This window comes from Esox lucius, chromosome 17 (genome assembly GCF_011004845.1).
Source record: "Esox lucius isolate fEsoLuc1 chromosome 17, fEsoLuc1.pri, whole genome shotgun sequence".
NCBI classification, from domain to species: domain Eukaryota; kingdom Metazoa; phylum Chordata; class Actinopteri; order Esociformes; family Esocidae; genus Esox; species Esox lucius.
Window position 1 is genome coordinate 25,790,278 of NC_047585.1, and position 18,773 is coordinate 25,809,050.

The following is an 18,773-nucleotide window of genomic DNA, read 5'->3' on the forward strand; positions in this document are numbered from 1 at the left end:
CAATAGGTAGGTGAGACAGGTGGAACAGAGATACTGATAATAGGTAGGTGAGACAGGTGGAACAGAGACACATATGAGGGATAGGTGAGACAGGCAGAAGTAACACAGATGAGAGGTGAGAGGTAGAAGAGGTACAGATTAGAGGTAGGTGAGACAGGAAGACGTGACACAGATTAGAGGTAGGTGAGACAGGTAGAAGAAATCCAGGTAAAAGGTGAGAGGTAGAAGAGATACAGATTAGAGGTAGGTGAGACAGGTAGAAGTAACACAGATGAGAAGTAGGTGAGACAGGTATGTAGGTAAGACATGATATTTAGGTGAGACAGGTAGAAGTAACACAGATGTGAGCTAGGTGTGACAGGCAGAATTAACACTGATAAGAAGTAGGTGAGACAGGTAGAACAGAGATACTGTTGATAGGTAGGTTAGACAGGCAGAAGTAACACAGACGAGAGCTAGGTGAGACAGGTAGAAGTGACACAGATGAGAAGTAGGTGAGACAGGTAGAACAGAGTTACTGATGATATGTAGGTGAGACAGGTAGAAGTAACACAGATGAGAGCTAGGTGAGACAGGTAGAAGTAACACAGATGAGAGCTAGGTGAGACAGGTAGAAGTGACACAGGTAGAACAGTGACACAAGAGAGGTGTGTGAGACACAGATAAGTGCAGGTGTTGTACCTGCTGATTGCCATGGCGATGATTACAGGTTCCCAGCCGGAGTAGAGCACCTCTCTGGTGGAAGGGATCCTGCGAGCGATCAGCACCCACAGAGGGGTCAGGACCACAAACACAGCACACACCAACGGATTGGCATAGTCGTTAAAGTCTGGAAGAGAGCAAACACACTCCATCAAATCAATAGTATCATCATCATCATCTTCTTCCGCTTCATCCGGGGCCGGGTCGCGGGGGCAGCAGTCTAAGCAGAGATGCCCAGACTTCCCTCTCCCTAGACACTTCCTCTAGCTCTTCCGGGGGGACACCGAGGCGTTCCCAGGCCAGCCGGGAGACATAGTCCCTCCAGCGTGTCCTAGGTCTTCCCCGGGGTCTCCTCCCGGTGGGATGGGACCGGAACACCTTCCCAGGAAGGCGCTCCGGAGGCATCCGAAAAAGATGCCCAAGCCACCTCAGCTGACCCCTCTCGATGTGGAGGAGCAGCGGCTCTACTCTGAGCTCCTCCTGGGTGACCGAGCTTCTCACCCTATCTCTAAGGGATCGCCCGGCCACCCTGCGGAGAAAGCTCATTTCGGCCGCCTGTATCCGGGATCTTGTCCTTTCGGTCATGACCCAAAGCTCATGACCATAGGTGAGAGTAGGAACGTAGATTGACCGGTAAATCGAGAGCTTCGCCTTGCGGCTCAGCTCTTTCTTCACCACGACAGACCGATACATCGACCGCATTACTGCAGAAGCTGCACCGATCCGTCTGTCAATCTCCCGTTCCATCCTTCCCTCAGTCGTGAACAAGACCCCTAGATACTTGAACTCCTCCACTTGAGGCAGGCACTCTGGAACCACACTCCAAATCAATAGCGAACGTGTTATTAGAAATCAGCTTGGGCGTGATTGGGAAATGTGGGACTATCAAAGGGTTATTGTCTCCCACTATCAAACTGTTTGTTTATGTGTGGGGGTGGGATCTAAGGTCAATGTGGTGGAATGGGGAAAAACATTTAACTTGTTTTTAAACGCTTCAGTGCCATTTTCACATGTATATGACATACTGTTGACACACTTTGCAAAACCTTTCACAACCACTGTTTTTTATAAGCAGATTATTTTAGGCTTAGCCATAGTGAAACTTAAACAGTTTTTCATACGTGATATCATTTTCCTAGGTAACCAAACTCTTCGCATGTAATTACTTGAACTTTGCCACTGAAATGTGACATACAGGCTCCTAGAATGTTTTCCCTTGTCATTTTAAAGGAGGGATTCAGGCAGCTGCAATACAATGGTGCTGTGGTTCGTTCTTCTGGCATGAATGAATACATGGAAATCCCTGGTACATCTGTGAACAATTCCTCCTGCCCAAAAACAGCCAGACGGGTGACACATTAAAGGAAATAAAAAACAGCGTGTGTCTCAGTAAGGTGTTGCATGCATCTGAAATACTTATTTTTAAGAGGGCCAGAGGCAAAGCCTGAAATTAGGTTGACAGCAGAGTAATAAGAGCTCCACACTGTCTCTATGAGTGTTTCTCTACACCTCAACTATAAACAACGTTATGTAGGGATCTTAAAGAACCTGTTTCTGCATCCCAAGTGTGTTTCTGTGTGTATGTGTGTCTGTACATGTCATACATATACTGTGTGTGTTTGGTACCTAGCTCCTTGTACAGTCCTGTGCTGATGCCAGCCAGCAGAGAGAGGGTGATCAGGTCCCCTAGGCTGGCAGCTATGGGCGTGGCCACATTGTCAGGGTTGATGCCCACCTTCCTGGATGCGATGATCACACCAATCATAATGATCCCTGCGGACAAGAGGAGTGGTCCCATGTTAAATACAAATCATTATAAAACCTGTTGTTAAATTTTATCTACGGTTACCATGCGCACGTGAATGAGTACAGTTCAACAGTATTGTTTGGACGGCCCCTTGTACCTAGTATCAAAGAGGCGATGAATGCAGTAGCAACACTGGAGGCGCACAGAAGGATAGCGTGTCCCAGTCTGAAGTTCCCCTCTGGGATCCAGCCAAAGATCACTGCAGCGATGGACGCCAGGAAGCCTACAACCGTGGCCTGGACCTAGGAGAGGGCAGGGGGAGGGAAAGGTTACCCTAGACTGTACTGAATGTGAGTGTGTCTGACACGGTCCACGATTGATAACAGAATGTCCCCTGACGAGGACACACTGTGATTTGATTTATTTAGTTTTCTGTGTTCTGCAGTGGTGTTGTGTTTGAATGTGTTGAACGGTGTTCTGTGTTCTGCAGTTGTGTTGTGATTGAATGTGTTGAACGGTGTTCTGTGTTCTGCAGTGGTGTTGTGATTGAATGTGTTGAACGGTGTTCTGTGTTCTGCAGTTGTGTTGTGATTGAATGTGTTGAACGGTGTTCTGTGTTCTGCAGTGGTGTTGTGATTGAATGTGTTGAACGGTGTTCTGTGTTCTGCAGTGGTGTTGTGATTGAATGTGTTGAATGGTGTTCTGTGTTCTGCAATGGTGTTGTGTTTGAATGTGTTAAATGGTGTTCTGTGTTCTGTAGTGGTGTTGTGTTTGGGAATTTGTTGAATGGTGTTCTGTGGTGGTCCTTGAAGTTGTTGTGGGATGTTCCAGAGTGGCCGTACCAAGATGAGGGCAAGGTTCCCAACGATCATCTTCCACATGTCCTTGGCTGAGTCCATCTGACCAATATTAGCCTACAGATAAAGAGACACAAAATACCATGAGACCACCACAACACAAACATAACAAAGAAACCATAAGGCAACCAAAATACAACCACAACAAAGAAACCTTAAGAACACCACAACACAAACATAACAAAGAAACCATAAGACAACCAAAATACAACCATAACAAAGAAACCATCAGACCACCACAATACAAACATAACAAAGAAACCATAAGACCACCACAATACAAACATAACAAAGAAACCATTAGACCACCACAGTACAACCATAACAAAGAAACCATTAGACCACCACAATACAACCATAACACAGAAACTGCCTGACCATGGTTTGAATTTAATCATAAAACTGACAATGTGTACAAGTGTGTACGTGCACGTGAACATGTGTGTGCTTAAGAATGTGAATGTTTTAGTGTGTGTGCGCACATTTTGGCAAAACAATCAGGGGTCAGTTCTCTAGACAAAGGAGCTCTGGAGCTCTGACCCCTAACACCCGGCGGCCGACTCCACTTATCTCATCTCCCTCTCTCTTCACACTAACACACACTCTTTCTCATTCATGGTCTCAAGCATCAAGTGGCCTTCCAACAGAGGCTATGATCCTAATGGCCACTAGGCTCACAGGCATCCTAATGGCCACTAGGTCTGTGTCTGTGTTTGTATGTGTGTGTCTGTGCGTGTGTGTGTGTCTGTGTGTTTGCAGGGCTCTAGAAAAAGCATGGTAATACTGACGATTCCTACTTCAAGCATATATTTGGCTTATACAACTGAAATGACATAAAGGCAAGTCAAAATATGTCCTCCTCTTCACGATAACACTAATTAAGGATTCTCATGTATCTTACTTAAAGTGATTTAGCTTTTGTTTTTGTAAAAACAGAACATTATATTTATTGTTTTATCCACCAAATGTCTTTCCCAGTGAGAAGGCGAGCAGGGTTGCCAGATTTTAGTGACAGTATACTGCACAATCACTCGCGGGCTCCACAAAAACTCACCCAAACACATTTTTTTCTATACAACCCTATCTGTAAATGAACCCACCCAAGCCCATTTTTGCCTGCACACTGTCATTAAAAATAGCCCCAATTGTGCGGGAAACTTACCCATCTGGCCACACTGAATGTGGGAGAAGGACTGTCCAACTTCAAGCACATTTTCTGATATTTTAATTCTCTTTGCTTTCCTATCCTCGATCTCCTTTGAAAATGAGCAAAGGCCAGGACAGAGGGACAAACGTCACCCAAAGATTTTAGAAGTGTCCTCCAAAGTTCTTCAGTTGTGAGATCATGAATAGGTAATTACCGCTTGCATTTTGACTTGCATTATGCACTAGATGCAATAATAGCAATACTAACTTATTTTTGTGTATATGTAGCCAGCATAGCATTACACAGCACATAGTGCAACAAGTAGCTAACACGTTACCATAGCTGGCCCAGCCTTTTGTAAGATAAAATAGCCTATCAATCCTTAGCCCTCTAAACCTGTTAGGAGTAATATGTATTATGGTGCTCTGTGCTACATCTTGTCTATTATATTAAATACTAGCCTAGAATCTATCCAGTGGTTTTGTAATATTCCAAAATACAGAGCTTTGTACTTTGTGCTGTTTTACTTAATACCACTATGGCATAAATAGATGTGACTGTCTAAAGTGTTTATTTGTTAATCTTTGGCCAGATGAAAAAGATAAGTCAAATGTGTAGAATTGTGTTTTAATTTATTTTTCTGGGAGGACATCATTACCCTACCTACTTTGTCCCCCCTGTATATGTACAGTATCTCCCAAAAGTGAGTACACCCCTCAAATGTTGGCAAATATTTGATATCGGTGCGGTTTAGACATAATGGCTGTGTGTTGAGTTATTTTGAGGGGACAGCAAATGTACACTGTCATACAAGCTGTACACTCACTACTTTACATTGTAACAAAGTGTAATTTCTTCAGTGTTGTCACATGAAAAGATATAATCAAATATTTGCAAAAATGTGAGGGGTGTACTCACTTTTGTGAGATACTGTATGACTATTTTGTTCTTGAAACTAGCAAATGTATATTTCATTATAAATAATAATAACATTAATATTATGACATATTGTAACTGAACAAGGTGTAAACAACTTGTTTTGTTTTAGAACAGCCACAATATGATCTATGAATTTAAAAAACTCTCCTGCTCCTGGCGACCTGTAATAAGATATTTTGTTCTAGAACATTTAGAAAAAAACTATACAGCAGTGCAGAGTTTAGTCATTACAAAGATGATCATCTACGAGACTGTTTTCCCAACCACACAGTGCTACCACAGAATGTGCAGGAAATTGGTTTGACTTCACCATGACAGTGTTCATGTGTCAGGTAGGGGGTTGACAGAGGAAGGCAATCTCTCCTTCCTTCCTCTCCTCCACTGATCTTACCGCTGATTAGCCAGCTGTGTCAAAAAAAAACACGCTAATGCCTCAGCAGAACTGAAGAGGCCCTAACTCAGCCACCATGACCGTGGCTCGGTGTCAGCAAGCCAGTGTGTGTGCCCAGAAGGGGACAGTGGGGAACAGGCAGACGCAGGATGTGTTACATACAGCAAGCTTTCCGTAGGTATTAGTACTCTTTTCAAAAGTACTAGTATTCATTTGAATTATTATAACTAACAAGTTCCAGGAAATACATTCTAAAATGGCTTCCGGTAGATTAGAATAAGGACAGGTCACGCTACTCATTTTAGTCATTTAGCGACTTAGAAGAGCAGTTGGGGTGGAATGCACTTGCTTAAGGACACTGCCTAGTTTTAGCTAGTTGGCTTGTGGATTAGAACCAGACTTTCATTTATCAACGTTTCATTGTTCTTGACCTTTAGGCTGCCACTCCACAGATCCGCAAACCTGAACCGGGGTTTCTCAAACCTCTCCTCTGGGTATTCTTCTCAGTTCTGCAGTAGTCTTTTTATTTCGCAGACATTCATATCCAAAGCATACCGTCAAGTCAGTGCATTCATCTTTAAGGTCAGTTAGTCAAAACAAATATAGGTGAAATTCCCCTTACACTGTTGTGTCTGAAGACCCATAGTGTCATTATCCAAAATAACCCATTGTTTTCTTCTGGCCCATCCCAGAGTTAGCTTAATTAACATTGCCCGAATGAATGATTTAACACACAGAAATACAGCAAAAGCAGCATTAAAAGCAGAAACCTTTGTTTTGTAATAATATGACTTTTTGCGATAACAAGAAATATGAAAATGTACTAACAATAGGTGAATTGCCATTTTCTTCCGCCATTTTCTTCATAGCTGATTCTACGTCAATGCAATATAATTTGAGATTTGTTTCACATTTTGGTATGTTACTGTATTTTACAACCCCATATCCAAAAAAGTTGGGATGCTGCGTAAAATGCTAATTAAATATATTTTTCAAGAAACAATAAAATGTCTCAGTTTCAGCATTTGATATGTTGTCTTTGTACTATTTTCAATTGTAAATTTCAAATGTACATCACTGCATTCTGGTTTCATTTACATTTTATGCAGTGTCCCAATTTTTCTGTAAACCGGGTTGTAACTTCGGAACAAAACATATACATTTGTCATGATTGCTTTCTTGCTCAAACTCCAAGTAAGCACCTGTTAAACACATTTTTTATCACTGCACAAGGATGTGGTTTCAGACCGGACTAGAAGACCCGTACCGCTAAATAAAAAGGAGCAGATTAAAATATCAATGTGGGCTTTTGGGCTTGTAGACATTATTACAACCTGACCTACATGAACACAGTGGAACAGATGACAGGCAGCAGAGTAGCGGCACATGAAGTGAAAACATAAGACACACAGCTCAAAAGGCTATGGTGCCAGTCTAGATTAAGAACTGTAAAGGTATGCCACCTTGGCTTGCAGACAGCATCACAACACAATAAATGAGTGCAATATTGTGATCAAGTTAATAAAACATAGTACACTTGTGGATTGTGGATCATCATTATCCCAAGTCATTCTATAGTGTGTCCACACAAGTCTTCCAGCAGACCCTGTCATTCAAAAACAGAATGAACATTGTGCCACCTTTCCGTTCTAAGTGGCTATCCTTCTACCTAGATGTAAATGATTGGTCAATAAACTACAATTTAAATGTATTACCTGTTAAATAAGATAAAAACAACCTGTCTCGCCCTCAACCTGATTCTGTTCACCTGTGATGTCTTGTCTCACTCCCACCAGGTGTCTCCCATCCCCTCGTTATCTCTGCCTACTTAATCTGTCTTCTCTGCTTGTTCCAGTTGCCGTTCGTCTTGTGTGTTTCCTCCAAGTCGCTCCTGCGTTTCTTGTTATTCTCAGTGTTCCCAGGGCCTGTTACAGAAACCCTGCCTGCTTAACGACCTGATTCCCTGCTCACTGTCAGTCGGTACCTTGGCCTTTTAGTCCTGTGTACCGGACCCTTGCCTGCCCACTACCTGATCTTTGCCTGTCGATTCAATCTAATGAAACAGCTGAACGGTTGTTCCTGCCTCCTGTGTCGTGCATTTGGGTCAACACCGGGCTCTGATACAACCAGACGCATTTTATAAATTTGATTTATATTTTAGTTAGTTGACTCACGTTACTTTAAAAATGAAAGTCAATAACAGTCAGACCTCGAAACTGTCCTTTTCTATGTGGTGTTTCTGTTATTTTGATCACTCCCAGTGACAGGCAGGAAGAGTGACCACTCGGATTGTATTATAAAGAGACAGGCAGGAAGAGTGACCACTCTGATTGTATTATAAAGAGACAGGCAGGAAGAGTGACCTCTCTGATTGTATTATAAAGAGACAGGCAGGAAGAGTGACCACTCTGATTGTATTATAAAGAGACAGGCAGGAGGAGTGACCACTCTGATTGTATTATAAAGAGACAAGCAGGAAGAGTGACCTCTCTGATTGTATTATAAAGAGACAAGCAGGAAGAGTGACCACTCAGATTGTATTATAAAGAGACGGACAGGAAGTGTGAGCACTCTGATTGTATTAAAATGACACAGGCAGGAAGAGAGAGCTCATCTATAGTGGTCAGCAAACTTCAAGTCAATTGCCATGTTTATAAACATAGGTATTGCAATAGTTAGAGAGAAAAGGAGAATGAGTGAGTGAGAAAGATAGAAAAGCAGATACAGTAAGAGTAAGAGTTCCTAATGACTCAGATGAATACATAGCTGGGAGAAGACAGTCATTTTAAGACTTTCTGGTGGTGCCAATAATCGTTACACACATTTAGGAGAAAATTCGAAACCCAGATGAAGATTTTTTTCCTTTTAATATATTTACTTCTATTACACGTAAGATTTTCCCAATATTTCAAATGTAACATCAGCCTGATAAACAACAATTACATTTATGTCTTTTTTGCTCATCTTTCCCAAGGGGAACAATAATTGAAACCTTCATAGCATAACCCCATTATGTATGTTGAAGAGTACATTAAGTTGACACTTACCACTATGTGGTAGATAATGTGATCATTTTTGCATGCAGTCTTCCACTAAATATGATTATTCCTACAGTCTATTAGGCTCAGAAATATAAGGATCACAGAGAGTTACTAAAATAACTGTTTGTAGAAATAGGAGAGAGAGGGAGAGAGAGGGAGAGAGAGGGAGAGAGAGGGAGAGAGAGGGAGAGAGAGGGAGAGAGAGGGAGGGAGAGGGAGAGAAAGTGAATTTGCCCCAATTCACCTCAACCCCTAGCCGACAAGGATGACCATTTCAGGCAGAGCAAACATAAGAACAAGTAATGTGATGGTGGAGTTTTGCCCCTGGTCCTAAGAATAACTTTTTCTGTTTTATAAGCGCATTAGGAAATTTACAACAGTCTTAATCCGCTTATAATGACTAATTCTATGGAAAGAAACGTGGCCTACTGGGGGCCAGCCAAGGTCCTCCAAGAAAAATGATAGCCAGGTGGAAGGAGAGTAGGCCAACATCACTCCAAACACAATACATATCACCTGATTGTTATAATGGAAGCCCAACACCCAGTTCACCTACATGACAGGAAAAAACAGAAAAATTGATGGAAAAGCTTATCACATTCTGCTATGTTTGTCAGCCTGATTTCACACAAACCAACCGAAAGAATGTGTTGGTCTTGTGGGTAGCGAGTGCGTAATGGAGGGGCAAAAATGAAAGTAACAAAACAACACTGACACGGGGATTCACATTTCTTGTCTTATAAAAAATAGCAGCACCACACGGCAGGGACTTGCCTGCATATAAAACTCAAAAACGGCCGCCTTCCCAAAATCTCGCACTGCCTCTCTGTGTCAGCATAGTAAAACATAATTTTGTGCTCATACGCTAAATAGCCTGCCGGCGATATACAGCAGCGAATGTGACCGTAGGATTAAAAAAAAAATCATATTGGCAGCGTTGCGAGGTGGGTAGGTTTCCCCGACAATTAGTTTATTTTTAATGGGCAAGTCGATTTACAGATAGAGATGTAGGCTATAGAAGACACAGTGTTTGTGCAGATTTCAATGATCTGGCAACCTTGCATGCAGGACCTTACCGGTCCTGACGTCCCGGAGATGAGTAACGTCTGAAAAACAGGGGGATCCTAGTTTTCTTTTACACCCAAGCATGTCAAAATATTTAAATACAACGTAACGCCTGAACTACATACAATACACATAACATTTGTTAACGTTTCAGATGACGTCCATAGAATCCCATTTTCTTTCAATAGAGTTAGCGAGACAGACAAAGATGACCGGTGAAAAGACAATTTAGGGTATGTAGGCTACTGTACCCAACACAATTTGATATGCAATATACAGTGTACAAATATATAACCAACATATTTAAGTCACTAAAAATATAGACATATGAATGTGAGGACGCTGATTGTTCACAAGCAACATAGCCAAGTAGCCTACAGCTGAAGGAAGTCGAGAGGGCGATAAATGATGTGGCGCCAAGGCAAGAATGGAGGAAAAAACAATGCAACAAGGCGGTAATATATAGGCCTACAGCTCTGATGTGTTAAGTCAAATTAACAAGAACGTAGTATAACAATGGAAATAAACAACAATACTATTGACTGTGATTCATTATAAAGCTTGATGAGTGATTTTTTATGTGGTTCCCAGATCTTCTAATAGTTTTGATGCTCAATGGCAAAATGTTTTCGGGTGGCTCAGACATAACGAAGAGGGAGTGATATGCTCTGTATGCTAGAAGCATTGTGGAGCCCATGTGTTTGGGGCCAAGCAGAAACTGTATATAACTGGATGCACTTAAATACAATAAAATGTCTACAAGTACTGGACAGGCAAAGGAGGACAAAAAAACACACACACTGGTAAAATCCTACATGAATCTTCAGACACTATAGCAACAAGACAGGAGGCAGTTGGCTTTGTGAATACTCATAACAAGTTAGCAAGCATTCAATAACCAACAGTAGATAGCTAGATTTATATAGTGTATAATTTTACTTTGTTAGCACTGCACTATTTAGTACCATCCCTGTTGTGTCACATTGTATTGTGACAGGCTGTTTCTGATACTTTCAAACTAAGTAATACTGTCAAACAATAATCCCAGATGAAAGGCACACAAAATTGGCTATTAGTTTGGTTAGTTTTGTTGTTGATTGTAGGTGTAAGATGTCAGAATGTCTGTGTTCTCACAAATGTTCTCACAATCAGACATTGTAAGGTCTGGTGAGGAGACAGGTCAACAGTCCAGTGTCCAAACTGATTGTAGAAAACCACACCAAACTCAAACACATTCAGTGACACCTAGGGCAGGTTTAGTTGCAAGGATAGGAACAGGGAAGTTAGAAGAATGTTGGCTTTTTAGGTCAGGTTAAAACCCGAAATGAATAACATTTAGCAATGCTGACATCTGACTTTGGTCTTTTGACAAATCACTTTGGAGATTCAAAGTGGGCAAAAGATAAAAAGAACAAAAATTTTCCTAAAGGAAAAATACCCTTTACCTTCAAATTACTACTGTTCACCATCTTGTTTGCAGTGGGCGCTGGAAGTGTCAGGGGTCTTTCCTAAGACTGGAAGTATGAGAGTGTGATCCTCCAACCCCACCAAAGACTGTTAACTGAGGCCAAATGCATTTCTGCTTCCCTACTGTTTTGTCTAGGGGGGCCTGCATCTACACCAATCTGCCTCATTCTACAGAAACAGGAGATATGCTCTATCTCCTGTGAGTGGTTTGAGTGTGCGTGCATACAAACGGACGACAAACACAAATCCCACACTCACCGCTGTGGACAGTCTGGAGGCCAGTGTCATCTCCAGGTTGCCTTTTAACCCCAGCAGTGCCGGGACCAGGATGAAGACCTCCGTCACCTCCGTAAACACTGTCCAGTGCTGCAACACCACCACAGAGATACACGATGACACAACATCAACATGACATTCACTACTGTTAACATGTTCCTGTGGGCTTTAAACATTTACACTCAAACTCAAATAGACGTTACTGTATCATTACAATTCAAATAGCATGACTGCAGGAGGCACCTATCAGTAAGTAATTATAAAATCCCATTATTCACTGTGGACAGGAGCAAAGTCATTGTGACCTTAGCATTCAACTATTTACCACCCTCTTTCTGATATTTCTCAGGCAGCTGAGGTGCTGTAGAATCTAATGGAAACCCACAACTCTGTGGTATGGGAGCTAATGACATTGGCTTCCACTCTGGCTGTTTTCCAGGCCTTGAGATGGTCTCATTAATTCCCTGAACTGATGACAGGGGTAAAGGGCCTCTCTGATGTTTCTCCCTCAGTCCAGTGGCTGCAGTAGAAAGAGCAGCAGAATAGAACAAAGGCTAAACTGACCTAGGTTATGAAGACTTTGTGGTACATGGCTGAGAAACAGTGGAGTTTGAATTTCTACGCCTGGGTCAGGGGTACAGGCTTGGGGTTAGAGCTGGGACATAAGGCTGTGTGAATGTCACGGCTTGGAGATACAGCTGGGGGATGAGGTTAGGCATGGGAGATAATGCTGGGGGATGAGGTTAGGCATGGGGGATACAGCTGGGCGATGAGGTTAGGCATGAGGGATACAGCTGGGGGATGAGGTTAGGCATGGAGGATAGAGCTGGGGGATGAGGTTAGGCATGGGGGGTGAACCCTCAGCATTGAGTTTAGGGAGTGGAGAACAGGTTAGAGGATGAGGTTTAGGCTGGGGAAATGCTGGTATTGCAGACAAACGCTGGGGGATGAGGTTGGGGATGAAGCTGGTCTTGAGGCATAGGCTGGGGACATTGATCCATTAACAGAGAAAGTGCTTATCTTGGCCAGTCCCTCTGGCCCCTTGCACTAAATCAATAGCCCACAGCTAAATCAATACTCCTGCCAGAGGCAGTAACAGCTAGATATCATTATCCTGCACACAGATTCCTCCACTACAGCATGCAATACAGCATTGCTTCATCAGCAGTATAGGTGGAGGTAATACTGTAGGTTAACATTTCTCTTCTCTGTCTGTAAGCAACCATGACTTTGCACCGACCCCAGCAGCCCCCCCCCCCCCCCACCTCCTGGCCTCTCGCCACCCCAGCTCTGGTTCTCCTAGTGCCTCTACCTCTTGGCCCTCTGCCCCGTGGATCTGGTTCCCCTAGTGCCTCTACCTCCTGGCCCTCTGCCCCGTGGATCTGGTTCCCCTAGTGCCTCTACCTCCTGGCCCTCTGCCCCGTGGATCTGGTTCCCCTAGTGCCTCTACCTCCTGGCCCTCTGCCCCGTGGATCTGGTTCCCCTAGTGCCTCTACCTCCTGGCCCTCTGCCCTGTGGATCTGGTTCCCCTAGGGCCACTACCTCCTGGCCCTCTGCCCTGTGGATCTGGTTCTCCTAGTGCCTCTACCTCTTGGCTCTCTGCCCCGTGGATCTGGTTCTCCTAGTGCCTCTACCTCCTGGCCCTCTGCCCCGTGGATCTGGTTCCCCTAGGGCCTCAACCACACACCAAACATGTCACTTCTCACACCAAGCCACTTCTCTTTCTAGCCTCTCCCTGTCCCCCAATTTCTGTATCACCCCCTTCGCCACATTTCTCCCTGCCCCCTCCATGAATGTCCACCTCTTCCCTCCCTCCCTTTCCCCACTGTCCTTCTCCTCTTCTCTCCTGCTGTGATATATGTTGTTGTCCCCAATGGAACAGTGGATCCCAGCCAACAACACCCTAAACCCTGAACGAGCAGCCCCAGTTCTGTGAACTCAGAAGACGGCCAGCCACTGTCATGGAGTAACAGACACAGATAGACTATGGTATGTGGACAGAGGGAGTCAGGTTGCAGAGTTAGGTACTGCAGCTCTGCTGGTCAACCATTGCTCGGGTGAAAAGCCCATGTATTCTTTACATCGTTTCCTGGACTTAATTAATTCACTCTAACATATTACTAGTGCACATAGTAATACATCCTCTTGTGTTATCTCATTTTGTTTAATTGATTATAAATTTTTTATGGGTATTTAGAAGTTATTCTTCTGCATTGTTTGCGTAACCTAATTACTCTGTATTATATAGCTAATTCAGTATATCTACAATTCATTATGTTGACCTAATTAAAACTATAGACATATATCGTTTCTAATTCACTGTAAGTGACATGATTGCTCACTATGTGTTTTTGATCTTTCTTGTTTGGTTATCAGTGGAAGTGGAGTTGATGCGGTGCATGGGCACCTCCCCTACGAAAACCTGTTTCCAGTGTTATCAGGTCCCAGTAAACTGATGGGTTCCAGGTGAAGGTCCTGGTCTTCGGGCCATCAATAATATGAAACCACTAGACAACGCAGGGACAGACTGTTCGGATCAGCAGATCAGGTCTTGTCTGATCCCCGGGAGGCGCGCTACTCTCCGTCACCTCATCTTATCGCTCCCCTCTTCTCACAGATGCAGTGCCAAGTGTGCCAAGAGATCATATTAAAAGATGCCAGTGCATTTGATAAGCACATCATTAACGTCAATGTATGGTAATTGTGTAACTTCAAAATAAGGCTCCTTCTTATGAAAAGTATTAACATAATGTTTTGTCTGTTCTGAATAGTAAATATTTTCACATGTGTAATTGTACAGAACGGTATTGTATTGTGATTATATATATTTTTTCTAACACACTGTAATTGAATTTGAGGGAATACATATAAGAGTTTTAATATACATGCTGTTTAAGCACTGCAGCACAGGTTTTGTTTTTTTATTGTGTGGTTTCTCCAAATTACAGTACAGACATACTGAATACTTTTTCCCTTTTGATCCACTGTCAAGAACCAAGGATGGTGATGATAGAGTCAGCCCTTATGATATTACCAGTATGAAGCCTTTCAAGCCTAATGTTGCACTTAGTTTGGCTGGAGGTCTACTATTCGCACCTATTAGTTTTGGGAGGGTTAGGCAAGTAGATCACGTAGAGGTTAGCAATGGTAATACAGTTGGCCAACCTGCGTTGGTTAATGGCCTGCTAGTTCCATCCCCATTACACATGTAGCTCCCTCCGTGGTATTATCACAGACCTAACAAAACAGATCAGTGAGCCCATCGCCACTGGTCTCCACACTGTGCACCATCCCAGTGTTAATCAGTCCCAGTCTCCAAGTCAGTGTTCCCCTGGAGGGGTGGATTAATCTAAGCTGAATGTGGTCTGACTCAAAGCCACCATTCTTTGGAGGTGACCAAACTGACAAGTTATCAGTCTGCGAGTGGCAAAAAATAATGATGTGCAGGGTAAATCACGCTGAGGATGCAATGGCTCAATTCATCATGGTCAGGCTTGACTGGTAAAACCAGAGATGCAGTGAAACTTTGTCTTCGCAGTGTTACATGCACATGTCTACCTCATTGCTGCTATCCCTGCATTTCAGTTGCACAGACTAACTTACACCTCCAACAGTCAGAATTGCCATTTGTAATAGCTTTTGCCTAATCCCACAACTATTAATTTCCACTTGCACATAGATATACCTAATACTTGTACATTTGTACATTTTCTGCCCTCCCCTATTTGCCTTCATTGGTCATTTAGAAATGATGTGTAATGAAGGCACTGTATTGTGTTGAGTTGGGGAGTAACGGTTTACAAGTAAAAACAGTAACTGTAATTACATTACCAACAATATGATTACTTTTGGATTACTTCAATTGAAAAATAAATAATTATGACATGTTTGATTTTATTATTTAATGTTATAAAAACATAGTTATTTGAACCAAAATATGAATTGCGCGCCTCAGTTGTGTGTGATCATCATGCGCGTAAAGGTGGGAGGAGGATATATCTGCAGACCGCAAGTCAGGGGCATAACTTAATATGGGGGTACCTTAATATTAAGTTATGCCCATTGACTGTTTCCACTGGTGTGGTGTTTTTGATTTAGTGCATGCGTTTATGAAGGAAGAATTACAGGATCAAAGATTTGGGTAAGTGCTTCCATATGACAATCTATAGCTATATATTTAGGAATAGTTAATGTGTTCACTAAGATCGCTTATCTACTAAATTCTTTGAACCTGAGATTTGAATGGCTTGAAAACAGAAAACATGACAACCCTTATAGCTAGGTTTAAAGATAGCTAGCTAAGCAAGGAGGTAGCTCTAGTCAGTTAGGGTACGTTCTAACTAACTAAACATGCATCCTACACCTGTTACTACATGCAAGCAGGGAAGATCCATTTATTTTTAAGCTTCTTTTACACTACGTTGTGGTTATTTAGACATGTAAACAATATAACAATTTGCCATGGCCATCTTCTATGCAGTGGTGTAAAAAGTAGAACAGTGTTTTGGAAGTGTTCAGTAGAACTGGACAGTGTTTTGGAAGTGTTCACCTGGCCATACAACATGATAGGATGAAAAGCCTACAGAATCTGGGCAAAGCTGAATACACAGTACATAAAGAAACAGTTGCGTTTTGTCAGTGTTGTAATGTAATGTTTTGAATATTTGATCAGGTGATTAAATGTTTAATTGTCTAACTGGCATATCATTTAATTTTGTATTTTTAGGTTATGCCATTAACTTCATGCTTTTGGACTACATTAATTAACTTTTAGTAATGTCTGTTGTGCTCTTTTGGACCTGTTCTATTTAAATCTAATTTATGTTATTGAATCAACTTTTAGGATAAGGGTTAAATTATTCCTCAGATAATCAATTCCAAGACATGTAACACTTATATTCCTCCCAACAATGTTTTAAGTCCATAACCGTCTCATTACTCTAGAATAAAAATGTTGCTTGTTCCAGGCACCTCCAGAAAAATTTATATTTCTTTAAGCAGATGTTGACCTGACCTCTACATGAAGCAAAAAGAAAATAGCCACCTTTCTGCAACAGGCTATAGAATATTCAACACTTCCAGTTACCCATTTCAACTTTCTAGAACATTGAGGTTAAATTTAACAGTGCAAATCAAAGGAAGGAAAAACCATTACAATGATTTGTATGAAAACTGGTCAGATCTACACAGCAGGACCCACAGGTCTCAGCATAGGACCTTCAGAACAGTTTAGCTGACACTGAAATTGTTGCTCACAGATCCACCGCACAATGTACCTTACACAACATGTTCACATTTGTGTAATATGTTGAATCTATGGAAAATACATACATGGTAATACTGTATAAACTTGTGCAAAAGGGAGGCCTGTTTCACTTTTTAACATGTAGAGCTCAGATCAACTATATTGTAACTGCAATAAGCAACCTGCGTGAAGTTGGCCCCCCACCCAACGCAAAACGTCGTCAAACTATGCTCAATCATTTGTGCTCCGTTTGTGCTGCAAAAAGTTTCGTTTGTGCTGCTTCGGTTTTCTTTATTTTAAAATAATATTTTTAGGTCATTCTGAGGTCACTCAGCCCCCCCACATGCTCCAAATTCAAAATAGTCTCGTTCGTTTGTGCTTCGTTTGTGCTGGTTTGTGCCGGTAAAAGTTTCTGATATTTCTGATATTTTAAAACTGTTTACAGCACAAACAAAACTTTTACCGGCACAAACGAAGCACAAACGAAGCACAAACAAACGAGACTATTTTGGGTGAATTTGGAGCATGTGGTGGGGCTGAGTGACCTCAGAATGACCCAAAAATATTATTTTAATATCTAAAAAACCGAAACAGCACAAACCAGCATAAACGGAGCACAAACGATTGAGCATAGTTTAACAACGTTTTGCGTTGGGTGGGGGGGCCAACTTCACGCAGGTCAATAAGCAGCATTCTCAACCATTAACCTCCTAATGATGGCCCTCTACTGTATCACATATTATCAAGTAATGGCTACTCAAAGAAAAACTGACCATGGCTGGCATAGTGAGTATGACTGTGCATGTGTATGTATGCATGAGTCTGTATTATAACTGCACTCAGCAGCTTTCTAAACCACCAGTGTCTCATTCTTGGCTGCAACCAAAACATTTAAAACTATTTTTAGAGGCACTTCAGTCTTCAAAATAATCTGTTTCAGTTGTATGTTATCAAACAATTTTAATCCTGAAACAAAATACAATTAAATTGTATTGGAAAATGCCATTTAATTTTACATAATTGGTACAAGCATAATCAGACTACAGCGCTTTTTCAACATGTAGTCAAAGCAAATACACTTTTGTTTTCTATATCAGTGCTTGAACCGCTTTAACCTAGTGTTATATCTTGACAAAAGATATTGAATGAATTCACATGGACTCTGAGATAAAGTTGTAACGTTTGTTATCTCTTCTTCCTCCATTAGCACACTTAACGTAATGAAATCATACCCATATATAAAACCTAGCGTCGAACTGTGTGTCAAACCAGGATGTCCCCAAACTGATCAATGGTGAAAATCTGTGGGCTTAACTTAATATTCAGGCACCCCCATTTAAACGGACCAATGGCGAACATCAGTGGTCATAACTTAACATTCAGAGGGCGTAACTTAATATTCAGTGGGCGTAACTTAATATTCAAGAACCCCCATATTAAGTAACGCCCCCGACTTGCGGTCTGCAGATATACCTTATTGAAAGGTGGACGCGCATAATCAGTTTTGACGGAGGAAGCGCTAGTTAAAATTTCTTCGGTTTTGGTTGGTTGGATGTCTGGTAAAAACAGAGCATATCTTTGATAATATTAGCCGAGTCATATAAAATGTTATTTAGTTATCTACTCGACGCACGATTCTCAGAACAGTGATATTCAATAGGCCTACCTGGTGTTATATATTTTAATATTTTCAAGGTTTATTTGTCATGTGCACCGAACAACCCAGCCAGGATGAATTGCACCGAAGAACTTTCACAGGAATTGTTTAATAGATTAGGCAACTAACTATTTGTTAGATAGCTGTAACATGGCGCTGCCTTCAAGATAAAACATTATATGGAATTTACCACGACATTTGAGGAGAAAAGGTGTGTTGGGAAGCACTCTGCCAAAGGA

At 41.9% G+C, this 18,773-nt stretch overlaps 1 protein-coding gene across 2 annotated transcripts in view; it reads right to left on the reverse strand.

Moving 5' to 3' along the window:
- The window catches only part of slc41a1 (solute carrier family 41 member 1), a 37,428-nt gene that overhangs the window by 4,104 nt on the left and 14,551 nt on the right, over positions 1–18,773 (reverse strand). For both annotated transcript variants that reach the window (XM_034287577.1, XM_013138163.3), the window contains exons 3-7: positions 11,615–11,722; positions 3,292–3,363; positions 2,607–2,751; positions 2,329–2,475; positions 682–829 (exon numbers count right to left, since the gene is read on the reverse strand). In XM_034287577.1, the coding sequence (XP_034143468.1) occupies positions 682–829; positions 2,329–2,475; positions 2,607–2,751; positions 3,292–3,363; positions 11,615–11,722 (620 nt within the window). The remainder of the gene's footprint in view (positions 1–681; positions 830–2,328; positions 2,476–2,606; positions 2,752–3,291; positions 3,364–11,614; positions 11,723–18,773) is intronic.